We start from the raw sequence: 16,579 nt of genomic DNA, 5'->3' as shown, positions 1-16,579 counted from the left end.
TGTTTTTATTTGACGCTGGGTGGATTTGCTGTCAGCTGCCTGCTCTCATTCTCTTGGCCCATTGAAAAGAGTTTGGGCGCTTTTCTTTTGTTGTTCAACACAGCCGTGTGCCTCCACTACAGTCAGGCCGCTTCCCCCCCTCCCCGGCCAGCTCTTTTTTTCCGCCACCCATCCTCCCATCTCTCACTCACTCACTCATTCGCTCACTCCATTTCATCCATCCAGGGTGACGCCAGTCACCCCGCCCCGTTCAACTCAGTCCACCGCGTTCATTTCATTCCTGCTCCCATTCCGCGCATATTTCGCATCCTTGGAAAGACCCGGCGTATTTTACGCACTCGGCGCGCCCGATCCCCCGTCAGAGCAAATCCGAGTGGACGATCGTGAGTTGCCAGGAGACCTCACACATGCAGCGGATGCACCCGTGTGCGGAAAAGTGTGGGAATTTTGCAAGAATCAACCAATTGAATCGGGGTAAGTTACCCAGGAGGAGTCCCCCTCCTCCGCTTTTTGCTTGTAAACGGACGTCAGCTTCAAGTGCTCACTGACGCTTCGAAACAGTTTCGTCTTCATTGACAGAAATGTAAACTCACTCGCATTAAGCCCATTTGAAAGTGTTTATCCAAGAATGCGAACGTATGCGTAATGTTTGTCGTGGGCGCCGATGTCGCTTTCGTTCCACTTTTAGTTGGCGATTCCCAAGATGCAAATATCGCTTCCTTACCGAAATGTGCGCATTTGCGCTCTTTCTTAACAGTTTGTTTATGCATTGGCTGATTCGCGGAAACAAATGCAGACGGCGCCGAAACACGCTGGTAGTTTACAAAGCTTAGCGTCAATGGAGGACTTGTTGCATCGGCGGCTTTTCTCTTGGTCGACAGGCAGGCAGGGAGGAGGGGGGAGGCAGGGAGGGAGGGGAGGGAGACAGCCAGGCAAGCGTCAGGCAGGCCCCAGGCAGCCACTACTCGCACAGGCCACAGACTCAGCACAAAAAGCACAAAAAAGACTTTAAAGGTGAAACTCTCTTGCTATGTCTCAAGGAGTGTCTCTTTGTTATCCCTTTGTGAATTTGCTGAATTCATATTAAAACCCGGTTGACTAAAACGCAAATGCTTTTTCTTCAATATAGCCAGACAATCACCTGTTATTTGGTTTTTCTCCTTTTTTATATGAATGGATGACTGTTTGTATAGTTGTCATGCAATGCATATTAGTACTTCTTAACAAGTTAGAAACAAATAAAATAAAATTCAAGTCAATAATGTTTGAGTGACCAGGGCGTACTCCACTTTTCACTCAATTTGAGTAGACTGGCAAGCAGTGCAGAAAATGGATTCAGAACTGGGAAATTCAATTGTTACATTCAAATACCATAGTTTTGTGAGCTATTGTTTGAGTTTCTCTTGCATGGGTAATTAATAAAGGTCTCTCTAGTACTACATAGGTTGAAATCCATAGTGAAATACTCTCAGTATGTATTTGTGGAGTATCAGTATATATTTTTGTTGTGTAAAGTACCCATGATAAAAGCTATCAGCAGTATCAAGTAGAAATGAAAACAATATATCCCCCAAATCACATTTCCGGGTTCTTTAGTAACAACAATATAAATCAACAGTAGCTGTATTTTGCACGTATAATCAAACATCCGAGATGTGCGAGTGAATCGTTTTGTAGCCTGGGACATTACAGTATTAATGTGTGGTAATGAGCATTTCCTTGCTTGAATAAGGGTTATATATCTAATTTTTTATTGATGAAAAGTGGTTAGAACCAGTGAGTGCATGTATTGAAGATGATCCACAACAACAATCCAATTGACAGAATTCCTAATTGACATCATTACATCAGTTGATAGCCATCATTAAGATGTCATGTACTGTATAATCAATTTGAGATTTAAACTATAAGGAGTTTTGAAGTGTAAAAGAAGACTTAAAATGTAGGATTTTTTTTACATGTCACACACATTCACAGTTACAGTGCATGCTTTATTCCTACTTGGGAATTATTATTTAGTACTGTCTTAGCTGTGAAAGTGTGTGTGTGCATGTGTGTGTGTGTTAGTTCATTGTCTTTGCTGTGTCCAGGCTTGGAGTGTACAAAGCTTTTCAGTCACCCTGGGCAAACAGCCCCCCCCACCGACTTTCCTGCCCTCCCCCACCCCCCCACCCTCCCTCTTCATTCCGTTGACATCTGTTTTGAGTGGTCTGTGCACCTGTAGACTGTGTGTGCGTGCGTGTGTGCATGTTTGTGTGTGTGCACGCTCGTGTGTGTGTTAAGAAGGGGAGGACGATAAGGGGAGGTGCAGAATGCAAATCCAGGCGTTTATTCAGGGACTAAGCAACGCCGACCGGCTGACTAACGACCATTTGGTGTGCGTGTGAGTGTGTGTGTATTGTGTGTGTTTGCCTCTTGCTGTCCCGGCCAGGCAGGTCTATTGTTGCAGCAGCAACAGGCGTTGGTGTATGAGGACGCACCATATGGCCTCTGTGTGCTTTAGTCACAACTGCTGTGTACTTGTGCATGTTTGTGTGTGTATTCATGTACCAAACCAATGCGGTCTCAGTATGGTGGACTTGCTCGCTGCAAGCTGCTCCCTTTTGTGTCATCTGTCGTCTCATTTCTTGACACAAGGACAAAATCTGGCATGCGGACTTCTATTATTTTTTTTTTTAAACATCAGATTTAGTCTGCCTTATTGGCAAAAGCTTTGAGCAGAATTTTTCCTGCTGTTCACATCAACAGGTGTCAGGTGATAATAAATCTGGGAATTAACCCTTGTTTTGCTCATTTGTTAATTACATAATTCTTTAAAACACTTGACCTCAACCTGAAATAGCTGTAATTCCAGAATCACAATGAAGCAGCTTGCTATAATATAATCATACTTTTTTTTATGCTAGTTCTTAAATATGGATCAATGTGGTACTTAATGGATAGGCAGTACGTGTAAATAAAAGTGAACTATTTACAGTATGTGATGAAATTTAGGGAGCAGCAGAGACCGTTTATAAGATGTGGAGTGACTGGGTGGGATCTGAGGGGTGCATGGGGCAATGAGAGTAAGTGGGGAGGGGGTAGGTTTTGGTGTGGGAGTTTGGTAGGCTTTGTTTAGGGGATAGGGGGAACAATGGGCATCCTCCTGGGTGGGGTGGGTAGGAGAGGTGGGGATGGGTTGGGGGGTTAGTTTGTGGCTACAGGAGGACAGCAGAGCCTGTGCTAGCTTGTCGGACTGTGCCGGCACCCTGTCACTCCTCTCCTGTAGTCTTTGTGTCTGTGTCTTTCAGTCTGTCGCCAATAGCCACTAATGAAATTTGACCCACAATGCACCTCTTTCACCTCTGCCTTTGGAGCGTTCATGATCACAATCTCATACAATATTGCGATATTTAGGGTGATTGTACAATTTATTGCAGAGTAAGCTTTGGTGATGTGCTGTGGTAGGCCCGCTGGTCTGTCATTGTGATTTTAGCCCTTCTTCGTCGAGATTTAGGCAATACTTTTTTTCAAATGGGTTCTGGTTACCGTATTTTGTTCAACTGTTGCACTCAAAAGATTAGGTAATGCCGTTGCCGTGTTATGGCAATATATACTTTACCATCTGTGTGTGATAGGAAAGAAAGTATGTCTCTGACACTATAATTGTAAAAATAATCACCATCATCAGAATGCAGAATAGAATTTAAAAGCAAAATCCTTTCTCTCGAATTCACGTTTTGCAAAAAGGTTTCATTTTATATTGTTATTTAGTCCGGTCCTCTACACTTAGAACATAAGGACAGCAGACTGACGGCTCATTGCTAGGTCGGCTGAAGACAACAAACCAAGGTTGGACTAGGAAGGAATCAGGCAACAGAGTGAGCTGTTTCTCAGCTAGGAGGGTTCATCGTGTCAGCTCAGCCAGCCGGGAAAGTAAGCAAGATGGAGCTGAAATCCCCACTTCCTGTTCGCCTCATGCTGGGCTCAGGAAACAAGAGTTTGATTCAGGCTTCCCAGTGAGGGTTAGTCACTCCGGTTTATCTGTTGGCAACAAGCCAAAAAGCAACAGACGCAGGACAATACAGATCAAGATCATTTAAGAGAAATATCCAAATAATTATCCAAAATCTCTGAAAAAAGATAACTAATTAAAGTGCAACTCATTTTGACATGTATGTCATGTACAGTCTTTAAGGCAGTTTTCAAGCAGTAAGGAAAAATATATTATTTTCCTGAAATTAATTTATGTAGGTTAAAAATGTAGATTAAAAAAAATAGGTTTCACTACATTTCACATGTTGCATAAATTAGCTGATGAGGGACACGATAGTAAACGCTACCTGTTGATCAAGACTAACAGGAAAGTCTATTATGAGGTCGTTCAGGCTGACGAGCAGACGAGTAAAATGACAGCAGATTGTGTGTCGGTGAAATGTGCTTCAAACTGCATTTCCATTTCAAAACACAATAAATGTTATGCGTGTTTTGTTTATGTGAATGAAGCCATTATGATAAATCTTTTGAACGGCTTATTGAGCGCATGTAAACAGAGTCAGTTTTCAACTAGCAGGTGAAGGTAAAGGAATGCAATTTTTTTTCAGAATGGTTCGAATAAATGTGTAGCATTTTGGTAAACAACATTTTGGTAGCGACCAACAATCTGTCTATTTAATGACGTTTTATTTTGTCAAGTAAGAACGTGCATACACAATTGCAATGTCAAAAACATCCAAATACATTTCAAGTAATGGCCTGTGCAGTGATTTAAATCATAGCAAGCCATCAGAATATTTTCAACTCACTTTTATCATACCAGTCTTCATTTTGGCTTGGCAGCCGAAAGATATGAGAATGACCTTTTTAGAAATATCAAAACTATAGTTGTTGACACACTCCATAGAGACATTTTTTTAAAATTATAATTATGTAAGACCTGAAGGGAAATTAAACACTTTGGTATTTACCTCTATTTTTTTGAGAACCAAAACTAACATTTGCAGCCGTGCAAGGACAGACGTCAGGAGTGACTATACACATCTGAGGTGAAATTGGGTAGTTAGGTGCCTTGCTGAAGGGCACATTGACAGTAGTCAGGGACTGGACCATCATCTCGCCAGCCACTAGTTGCTATATTTACGTGAGCCATGATCCATCAATTCCAAAGTGCAATAAATATTAGGTCAATCACTTCTTCATCAGATAGGCATGGCGACGCACTGGTTAGCATGTCCGCCTCACAGTTCAGAGGGTGCGGGTTCGATTCCACCTCCAGCCCTCCCTGTGTGGAGTTTGCATGTTCTCCCTGTGCCTGCGTGGGTTTTCTCCGGGCACTCCGGTTTCCTCCCACATCACAAAAACATGCACAGTAGGCTGATTAAGGAGTGTGAGTACGGATGATTGTTCGTCTCTGTATGCCCTGCGATTGGCTGGCAACCAGTTCAGGGTGTCCCCCGCCTACTGCCAAATGATGGCTGGGATAGGCTCCAGCGCGCCCGTGACCCCCGTGGGGTACAGAAAATGTATGTATGGATGGATGGATGGACTTCTTTATCAAATGTTATTTGTTTTTGGTGTCTCTTGAGTCTTGTTTGGTAACAGCTACATTTTCAACTCGTTGATATGATAAGGAAACATGTAGCGGTTACATGACATCATCTATGGATTGGGCGAAAAAAAAACATCCCAGCCGCAATATCCTTGTGCGGGTGTCAACTTTCAATTCTGTGCTGGCTCTTTTAAGTTTTAAGTATGCTTTCTTACCATTGTTGATTATGTTGATCTCTCAATTCGACTTCTGTTTTATACTGCTTTGTGAGAGAGGAACAGGAAATGACCAGATTGAATATTATCTAATAAGATACTGCACATACGCTTAGACACTGTTGCAGCCTTTCTGGATTTACAGCGACCTCAACCCACGCCTCTTAATCTATGTACATCTATCGAAATAAAAAAGCAATAACCAAGATATAATGGACAACACATATATGGCTGTATGTTTGTGTGTGCGTGTGCGAATAAGCGCGCACTTGTGTGGTTGGGTGAATGCAATTATTAGATAGAAGAGGATCTAATTGTGGCGGATGGATGGGGTACTTCTGGTGTGTTGTGTTTAAAGTATTTCTATATGTACACACAAACACACACACACACACGAGCACACACCAGTGTCTGTCTGGGCAATGCTCCTAAATTCACACTTATTAAATGGTGTTGGTCTAGCTCCCCTGGCCTCTTTCCTCTTGTGCCACATCTTGTTGTTTTGTGTGGTTCTACGTGTACTTGTGTGTGTTGTGTTGTGTGTATGTCACATCCCTGCTTTATCCATAAGGAAAAGGCTAGATAATGGCTTCCTCTGACTCGGCAAAAAAAGCACATGTCGACCACAGAAAAGATTTCAACTTTCCCATCATATTTCCCACGCCATAAGCTGATCATTGTATTTGTGTGCAGCCTGGGACCAATTACCTTGTGTGAGTGCTTCAGTGCTAATGAAGACATGGTCTATAATGAGTTTCCTATGAATCAAAGTGTTCTCACCACAATAAAAAGCAAGCATCTCACTCGTAATAATCGTATGACATTAGAACAGAAGAAGCATGAAGGGTCTTTGTGTTTTTTTTCATGTAAGCTACTTGCTTCTGAAAAGGTCAAATCAGTCAATAACTTAACTACTTTTTTTTATACTTCTTATACTTTCTTTTACTTTCTTTACCAAACTTACAGATCCACCTCATCGGATCATCTGGAAAAGTATCGGGACACCAAACGGTGAAATTGAATGAGCAAAGAAAATCTGTGTGAGCTTCTAAGTATCGGGGCAGATTTGGGTAAATTTTGCCAGTCTCAGCCCAAAACCCAAATACAAAAAAAAAGATGGGTTGCTTCAGGAAGGGCACCTGGCGCAAAGACTTCCAAATAAATCATCATTTGAGTGAGTCGCTGTGACAAACCCTGATGGGACGATCGAAAGTCGCAAGTACGAGATCATTTTTAATTTTCCGATATGCAGCTCTTTGAAACGTCAGGCTCCAGCGTCTTCTTTCCTGAATAATAGAGTCATTAATTGAGTCATTAGTGAAGCAAAATGTCAATCCAGACCCAAACAAGATGAAACTCAGCCTTTTAGGTTAATAGAATCTGTGTCATGTTGACTGTCCCTCGAAAGCCTGTTCATCTATTAATCACTTGGGCCTGTAGTCTTCCACATATGCTCTGGTGATGTCATGCTCTCCCACTTTGTTATCAAGGACACGTGTCCTCATGTGACTCTGCTCAATTCTCCATCAAAGGATGTAGTGTTGTGAGATGCACAAGCAGTGGCAGCGTAGCCACTACATTTTCTTGTGTCTATAGCTGGTTGATGTTGCTGTTTCAGACCATTGCACCATTGCTGTTTTTATAAAAAAAATGTATATTATTATAAAAAATATTTCCAACACCGATCATCCTGTTCTGGGGTGCTGGGGTCTAGCCAGCCAGTCGCAGGGCACACATGAAGATGAACAACCAGTCACACCCACATGCACACCGCCACTGAGCGGGAATCAATCCCAAGCTGCCAACACACAAGTCAGGCGAGTGTCAGCAACTTCCCATTTATTCATTGTATGCAATCTTTTTAAGTTGATGCAAATGTGAGTACTCATCTAGATGTAATACAAAGTGATACACAAACACATCAAGTCACATGCACTTGCAAAAACGTGACATCATGGAGGACAGCTTTTGTGGAAATAAATTTGACCCCATATGTAAGGACAAGTATTTCAGCATTTGTGGCAATTTCAGTGATTTTGTGCTTGGAATAACCAGTGCCCTCATACATTTATCACTAAAACTTGTTTTCGTGACTGTTTCTTACTCCTTCATCTGCTTTTGTGATGGTTATCATTTTGATTTACTAACTTACTGTTCAGTTGGTTATTATTAACTCTCTTGCAGCTCCAGTCAGACCTCTATGAAAAGTGTACCAGTACCAGCTAAGCACTTTTGTGGTATTTCGTTCAGTCACTTCTCTGTTTTCTCCTGGTATTTACTTCATCTCCTCCTTTAGTCATAACGAAACTTTTCAGAATACTTGCTTATTTGCCGCAATGAATGTGAGGACTCGTCACTTACACTGTCGAATGGGGAAATTCGGCCATGTTAGCTATCGAGATGCAGCTTGTAGTTTTGCTGTGCAAAATAGTGTAGCGCTGAGAATTCCAATGGCTGTTCCCAAACAGCATGGAAAGCAAGGAAGATGGGTGACCTTTCTCAACTTAGCTCAAAATTATTTATAGTGCACTATAAAACAACCACAACTACATACAAAGTGCTGTATGTAAAGTAAAATTGAGATGTGGAAAAACAAAGACATTAAAAATAACAGTGTTCCACAGGGTTCAATTTTAGGGCCCCTGCTGTTTCCTTTGTATTTTCTGCCCCTGGGTTCCATCTTAAGAAAGCATGGTATTTCCTTTCACTGCAATCTGGAGGACAGTCAGATCTATGTCCCGCAAAGCTAAAAGAACACTTTCTCCTAAAGACCACTTTTTTTCTTGTCTGGAGGAAATCAAAGGCTAGATGGCACTACATTTCTTGAACTTCAATGGAATGAAAACAGCTATGTTTGGTCCCAGTGGCCCTTTTGGTGACCTGGGCCTTCTGGCGTCGTATCTAAAGACAACAGCCTTGAATTTGGGTTTTAAATTGGACAGTAATTTTTAATCCATTTTTTTTTTAATTCAGGCCATTGGCTAAAGTAAAGCTTTCCTTTCATAATAATCCATGCCTTTGTTACATTATCAATTATGTCAATTATGTTAATGTAGTGCACTTCATTTTGGAGTCAGCCAGTCCTCTTCCAAGCATCTCTAGTTAAGTTTCTTTTGTTTGTCTTTAAATCTTTAAATGCCCCATCTTAATCTAATTGCAAGATGCATATATAATAGGATGTGGCTGTGTTCAGAATTAATCACGTTCAAACTCATATTTAATGGGAGTCAGCACGTACCTATTATCATCTCAAGTGCCTCCTATTAAGACTGAATAATTTTGAGCCATTCTAGAGGGCTTTTTCTGATTTGTTTATTTATTGCTTTCACATCTTACAACACAAGCAATCATTTAGAGAGAACGTCCACAGCATCAGAGAGAAGAAAATGTTATTTCATGTGGTTTATGGTTATTCCTTTAGACCTTGTCAAGTTCAGGGACAGAAAGTATGTCAGCGGTGGTAGAGATCTTCTTGGATGAATTCTGTTTGAAAAACATGAGCAAAACATAAAGAGTTTTTGCCTTGCAAATCTGATCAGGTAACAAGACAAATGAAAGATCACCTAAATATTCTTACATAGTCAAATAGTCAATTGCTTTAAAAACAAGTATGGTCCTTGAGCTGAAGGCAAAATTTTACTCTGGACAAAATATTACATAATTCAGAATAAATTGTTTTTATCCTCAAGGGTGCACTTAAGCCTGACAAAAGTAGAACAATGTTTGTGCTTTGTGGATTATGTGAAAACCCGCCTTTCTAGAAACTGTGCACATGTTGGAACCAGTTAGAACAGATGCTGTCGAGTGGTCCAATTGAAGAATTAATGGAGGGAAAAGAGTAGCTTGTATCAAACAAGACCCCACCAGCAACATCTTCATACCGTCTCAGTGTGCAAACAAGAAGACATTTTTACAGGATTAAAACAACATGGACCATGGAGGCTTTTAGCCATGCACATAAAATCATACATGTCTTTGGCTTGTAGAGATGCTGCAACAAACTCATATGCTTCATAGGAAAAGAATGGATACACCAAGGGAGAACATGAGGGTCCAAGGCAGCTGCAGGATTGTGGCTCGATGCCCTGCGTGTGTTCTGCTGAGGGTTTGGCACTAACACCATGAAGCCTGCTGTCCTGGCTGGAGTGTCCCAAGCCTGCCTGATGACACACACACCCACACATGCACACGCATGCATACACTTAAGGAGAAGAAGGGGTAACTCAGGATATGAAGCCCAGTAGTCAGAGTTGATTGTTGTGTGACTAATGTTTCTCTCCAGCGTCCATCTGTTACTGGGCCCCTCTCATGCAAGAAGCTCATAAAAATGCACTCCTTTTGCCCCCTTCAATAACTCCCTCATTATAAGCAATTCCAGATGAATTAAAAAGACTCCAAATTCATTATGAGCTCACAAATGGTCATTTGTTGCAATATCAACCTGATGCGTTAAGTGGACAAATCAAAGGAAGATAACAGTTGAAAATTTGAAGCCTTTTTATATTGAAAAAGGTGTTTGAAGAAAATAGCTGATAAAAAAAAAACGTTGTGTGTTATGAATTTAGTTGCCACGTGATGCACCTGACATACAATAAGACAAAGAGAGAACGCCCTTGTGATCCTGATCGTAAAAGTAGAAGGAACTGACGGCCAAATGATCACATGTACAAAAATCCTAAGCACATTTGTCGATCTATGTGTTATTTGTTATTGAGGCACGAAGCATACAAAAGGTGATGAATCTATTTCTTTTCTAAGGGTTAAGGAGAGCTGTGATTGTGTGTCATATAACAAAAAAAACCCGTAGATGTCTTTATTTTGATTTAGTCAATCCCTTCATTAATGCTAAACATCAATCCTTGCTAAACGAGACATTTAAATCCATGCTGACGAAAATCTGTTTTTTTTTTTTTTTTTTTTTACATGGAGGTGATTGATGTCCACTGGGTGTATTATCACTTGAAGACATGCAGCTGTATATGCACACTGTCACACACACTGCCGGAGCAGTAGAAACAACATGCCGCCTTTGGAATGAATGGACTCTTGCCTGAATGGAAAACTGAGGGTTGTAAGGGCAGGAGAGGAGAGGGGATGGAGGTAAAGGGCAGGAATTTGGAGAGGAAACATAAATGGAAGAGAACAGAATGAGCACGGAAGGGGAACTGGAGGACAAACACTCGTGAAAACAGCACATCTCATTTATTGCGTGTTCTGGGGAGTCCAAGTCATCTGATGTTCCCTTGCAGCTTTGTTTGTTCTTATTGACTTATCATGCACTGCTCAAGTGTGTGGACCCTCTTAAATGGAGCCAAATTTTACATGCTCCTGTTGCACATATGTACGTGTGTTAATCTCCAAGCACCCCCCACACACACACAATTCAAACTGTTTGTTCATGCTGTGGCAAGGGACAGCGCATGGGAAGTGTGAACAGTTGAGCCCTGACAAAATGACATGTTTGCCCAAGGAGCTGGCACTGCAATTGTGTATTAGTGTATGTGTGTGCGGTGTACTTGGCCAACCCTGCTGTTTACCGTAGGGGATTTGGGGAGAATTGTAGGCAGCTGGCAATCCCATGTTTGTTTGTTTTCTTTCTCCTTATTTTCTACTTGCGATGTGTAGTGTTTGTTGTTCCACTTTGTCTGTTGTTGGGAAAAATGCTGATCATGGAAGTAATAATAGGCCTCCAGCAGTGGGCAGATACTTTAGGTCTACTAAAAATAGAAATTGATGTTTAGACTCACTTTATAGCAAGGCATTTGGGTGTTAACAATTGCATCAGTGAAGGCCATTCAATTCAGGTTATACTGTCGATAAGAACAGTCTTGTGCATGTGGTTTATCAGGAATGTTTGTGAAATGTGGCAATTGTCAATACTTGAGTTTATTCTTATGTGTTTGTTGATCTTCAAGACGTCTGGTATGAGTTTTACTCTGATCAGGCTGGATGAATTTCAAACAACACTGCAGAATGCCGTAAATTGATTTATGCTATAAATATTCAGTCTCACAAACACTAATTTTTACAATCCTGTATATAGTAGAGTTCAGAAAAAAAAACACTTATGTTCAAAGTGAACCTTTATTTTAAACGGTAACGAGTCTGTGACAGCTTTTTCGATTTAACTGATGCGGGTTGAGATAATAAAGTATCGACACTAGTGACCACTTCAGCATTTTGGTGAAAGCCCATATTTGGAAAATGGCATCCATGATTACAAAATAAGTACAAAAATAATTGTAGTTGTGATGCTTTTGCAGTGGCTCTTAGAGAATTTGTGTATACTAACATCAGAATCCGGGCAACTAAATAATCCTGATAATTGATCATTTTGGATCGTTTGAGCTGTTCATTTTTTCTGCATACATCACACAAACATTTCTTTCCTTTGTCCTGTTTTCATAGGTTCCCTGCCACATGCCCTGGGATTTTGACCAACGTCTCTCTTTTCTATGGTTTGCCAACCAATTTTGAGGCATTATTTTGGATCGTAAACAATTTGGGGCTAACCCTCCAAAACAAACTAGTTTTTTTGCTTGTGCACTGACCGCACACCAGCTTGTCAACATTTAGCTGCCAGGATGGAACGCAGCAGTTGGAGTGGCAGTGAGAGTCCCGGGGACGACATGGACAGACTGAGTGACTCTGGAGGGGACAAGACAATGGACGGAGACCCTGAAGGGGTGTGGAGCCCTGACATTGAGCAAAGCTTCCAAGAAGCCCTTGCCATTTACCCGCCATGTGGAAGAAGGAAAATTATATTGTCGGATGAAGGGAAGATGTATGGTGAGTGCTAATGAACAAGACATGTTAAACATTGGGAAAAATGCTCATTCATAAATTTTACTGTTTGTACTGTTTTCATCAATTAGTGCTGCATTGTAATAGGAATGCCTCAATGACCCGCCAGATTTGTTATGGACGCATTTCCCCAAACAGAAACCTCCTTTGCCCCAAAAAAACGAAAAACAGTGGTTAATTATCATGAAACATTCAACAAATCACAATTAGAAACCACTAGAAGCTGAACTATTGTTCACGAACGAACATTAAATATTCCTATCTTTGTGGCTAACTAAAACAACAACACCTATCATGGCACCGAGTTGTTGAAGTTTGGAGGCCTTTGTCCTCCTCTCAACTTGTTACCATGTGGAGCAAAATAGAACAATTCTAGGGTCAGTGGAGAAAAAATATAAAGGTTTGCAGGATGGGATTCTGACTTTAAAGTGAGGATAATAAAGGAGGGGAATCAATAGCGCACTGCATACTACAGGGGGTCCTCGGTTTACGATGGTCTCGAATTACGCGGTTTCGTGTTTACGTCTCATATATTTGAAGCGGTTTTGCGTCGTAAGATTCTTCGTAAGATTCGTAACGCACGCGGGAACTAGTTGGGGCACACGACGGAAGAATACACCGGACTTTTGCGTCGGCTCTGTCTTACAGCGCCCTTTCCAGTGTGCAAGCCAACCACAGGAATAAAGGTAAGGAACTGTTTTCTCTTTTTTTTTTTTTATGACTGTACTTTTTCATTTTATTACTGTTCCGATTTACACCGAAATTCGGTTTATGTCGGAACGGCTCAACGTCGTAAACCGAGGATCCCCTGTATATGAAAAATGCCTTGAGATGAATACATTTTAATTAATGCATGTAGAGATAATTAAATGAAATGAAACAAAAAATGGAACTATTATTGCAAAATGCACAGAGATGTTTTTTCGAGATGTTTTTTCTTTAAAACAATATACAACAAAGACACAGTATGGTGGAATTGAGGGTAGCAATATAGTATGCCTCCTCATGTTGCGGGGATTTTCTCCAGGCACTCCAGTATCCCCCCCCCCTACATCCACAGCCCGCAATTCTCATGGACAAGCAGTACACAAAATTCACGGATGGGGAAAAAATGAAGAACAGAGCCAGAGTTGTTTTGTTGCGTGTCGTATTTTCTCAAATAACCTCAGAGGGCATTGGGTGTCAGGAAATTGCAGAATGACTACCACTGTCAATATGTGTTTTGTGTGCATGCATTTATTCATTATGTCTTGCAGGAAATAATTTACGATTACTCTAGCAACTATGTATTCTGGACATGCCTGTATGGTGTGCCACTCACCTGCATATATTAGACACGAAGCTGGTCCTTAAGTTCACCTGGACCAGCTAGTTCAAAGATAGTGAGCCAACCATTTCAAAGACTCCTTTTATCAGATTTATTTCATCTTACATCCATTAGGCTACGTAAGCACAGAGGTGCTTTGTCATCAATGATAAACAGGACGGACAGATGGAACACCCTTTCCTTTCCTTGGGATGGGTGTCAGACTCCATCGTACATTATATCGGTTTCTCTAGAAAAGTCAAAAGGCTTCCAATGATGCAGTTCTTGCCAGCGAGGCGGCAGGCAAAGTGTCCCTGCAAATAGAGGGCAGGGATTTGTGATGACCACAGAATGCATGTTAGGATGCACCTCAAGTTTTCAAATGCGACCCCTAGCGTTTCAGCCGTTGTCCACAAGAGAGTGCTGAAGAGCCCTAAGGTCCCTCCGACACACAGAAAACAGAAAATGTGTTTGTGCTTGTGTGTGTGTGTCCATTTTTGAGCTAATATAATAATGAGCAGATGGTCCTCTGGCTGCCACCAGCTGTGCCTCCCTCGCGCCCCTCTCTCTGCATGCAGAGTGGTCACTAGTGAATTCTTCATGATATTGCGTCCAATCAGGACTTCTTTAAGTAAAAAAAATATGACCTTGGGTCTTGAGTACTTCTTTTTCTCTGACTCAGTTCATGGAGTCTTGCGTGCGGACATTGCCAGGCAGCACTAAAGGTAGTCAAAATCCATTAGTCATCTGCAGACTTATTGCATTTTAAAGACTAATGTTCGTGACCTTTTATGTTCTTGTTTTGCTTTTTGGACCCAAGAGTATTTCTTTGGTCTTTTTCCAATCTTTCCTCATCTGTGTTCTGAACTGCAGTGGTCAGCTGGTTCAGTGAAATGTTGTGATAAAGCCACTGCACACCACCTGCTTCACAACAGCCGGTGTGCATTGCTAGTAACTCATTCACATTTGTCAGGTAATGCCAAATAAATTTCGTTGCTGCTTTGTGTCTGCTGGACGTGTCAATGCTTGTTCACATCTTTCACAGTTATAGTATGATCAGGAGATGCTAAATATTTAGTTGGCAACAAGCAGCCTCAACACGATCAATATGGCGGAAATGTATCCATAAACACAGAGAGCAAAACTGCTTCTCAGTTGTTGAATCACAGCTCACCCGTTTTAGTGGGGATAATTTGCGTTGATTGCTTCTTTAAATTGTGGAAAAAAATGCACAATTTTCCGCCTCTGTCCATCTTGCGGATGCGGTTATGGTCTGCCTCTAGAAAACTTGACGAATTGTTCAAGAAAAAAAATGTTGAAAGCACATTTTACTTAAGCAAAAACATAATGTATGCTCTCTTGGAAAACCCTTAAACCATTTTCCTCAACAGCTCACTGTCATTAATGGTGGTTTTGTGTGCCGGTAAAGGTAAAATGAGCTGCAGGTGAGCAAAAATAAAATGAGTAATATCTTACTGTGACAGGCTCTGGTTAGATACCCCCCATTGGTTGCAGAAAAATAGGCTGCAATAGAAAAGAAGGAGCTGTGCAAAGAGTGCCGTGATGTGCTTCTTAAAGAAACATGTCAAAAATTAAAAATGAATGTCTAAAAGGGAGTAAGAAAAGGTGAATGATAGCAGATTGATGGGATTTTTGTAGCAGATATTCAATGTAATAACCTGGAGGCGTACACGCATCATAACCAATCTTTAGATGAAGATGTTTAGAATGTGCAGTTTATTATGCCAAGTTCCCCTTAAAGTGTACATCCGGAGGTCCCACATTGAGGTCTTGCTGAGGAAAGAGAGCAATAGTATAAAGTTTGGGCAATATCTGATGTTCCCATTTTAGGTGTCTAATCTTGTATTAATAATCTTGCATGTATACAAAATAATCCCCCTCTCCACCATTAAATGCACTGCGCCATGTTGGAACGGGTGACGTCATGACGTTGACAGGGCCGTCCTTTCACCCACCACCTGCTATTGAGTGGCTAGCCAGATGGCTTGACTATGAATGGAAATCTTTTTTTTCCACTAGGTGACTTTGTTAAGCCGACTTTAAACAGTCCACTGCCCGCCAGGCGGGCTGTCGAGTAAGCTCGTCACCACTGCTGCCCCGGTAGATGCTTCCTCGCTTGGCTTGAGATGTCTCCAAAATCCACATGGCGTGGGCAGTAGACAACACCTGATTCTAACAAATCTGAATTATTCTCCCAATTTTGCAGCGTCAATATTGACAAAAATTGATAAGCGGTTCAGAAAATGGAAAATGTTAGTTTACTGTACAATTAGCCAGCACTTTTCACAGAAGACAGGCACAGCCCACCAACAGTGAATTTGAAAATATTTTAAAAATATCAGGTTTTTTTTTAATCTGTCATTATGCAAAATTGCAAATGCCAAATCTCTTAAATAATAATATTCTCTTTCTCATAATTCTTCTGTAATTCATTGATTGATTTTGGCACAATAACTCAATCCAGGGAAACTTGTCTGATATCACATTGTCATTTGATAGATGATGGATCTGGTGGACAATTTGACACCGCCTCTATCACACAATCACCAGCGAACACTCATTTTTCATTTTTCTGTTAGTCTAATAAATAAAGAGCAAACAACATCAAGGATGACGATGATTCAGTCGCCTTCCTTATTGATGCACAGAGCCAACAACTCAAGAAAAAGTACAGCACCTTCCTAGCTTCCCTTCCGGAGCCATTCA

The 16,579-nt window shown here is 41.2% G+C and overlaps 1 protein-coding gene across 1 annotated transcript in view; it reads left to right on the top strand.

Moving 5' to 3' along the window:
- Window positions 1-200: 200 nt before the first annotated feature.
- The window catches only part of LOC148396631 (transcriptional enhancer factor TEF-1-like), a 30,896-nt gene continuing 14,517 nt past the window's right edge, over window positions 201-16,579 (top strand). The window contains exons 1-2 of the mRNA XM_088379113.1: window positions 201-474; window positions 12,151-12,531. Coding sequence (XP_088235239.1) covers window positions 12,327-12,531 — 205 coding nt within the window. The 5' untranslated portion in view covers window positions 201-474; window positions 12,151-12,326. The remainder of the gene's footprint in view (window positions 475-12,150; window positions 12,532-16,579) is intronic.

This window comes from Syngnathus floridae, chromosome 6 (genome assembly GCF_059516105.1).
Source record: "Syngnathus floridae isolate MCC-2025c chromosome 6, RoL_Sflo_1.0, whole genome shotgun sequence".
NCBI classification, from domain to species: Eukaryota; Metazoa; Chordata; class Actinopteri; order Syngnathiformes; family Syngnathidae; genus Syngnathus; species Syngnathus floridae.
This window is presented reverse-complemented; position numbering and strand designations above follow the sequence as displayed.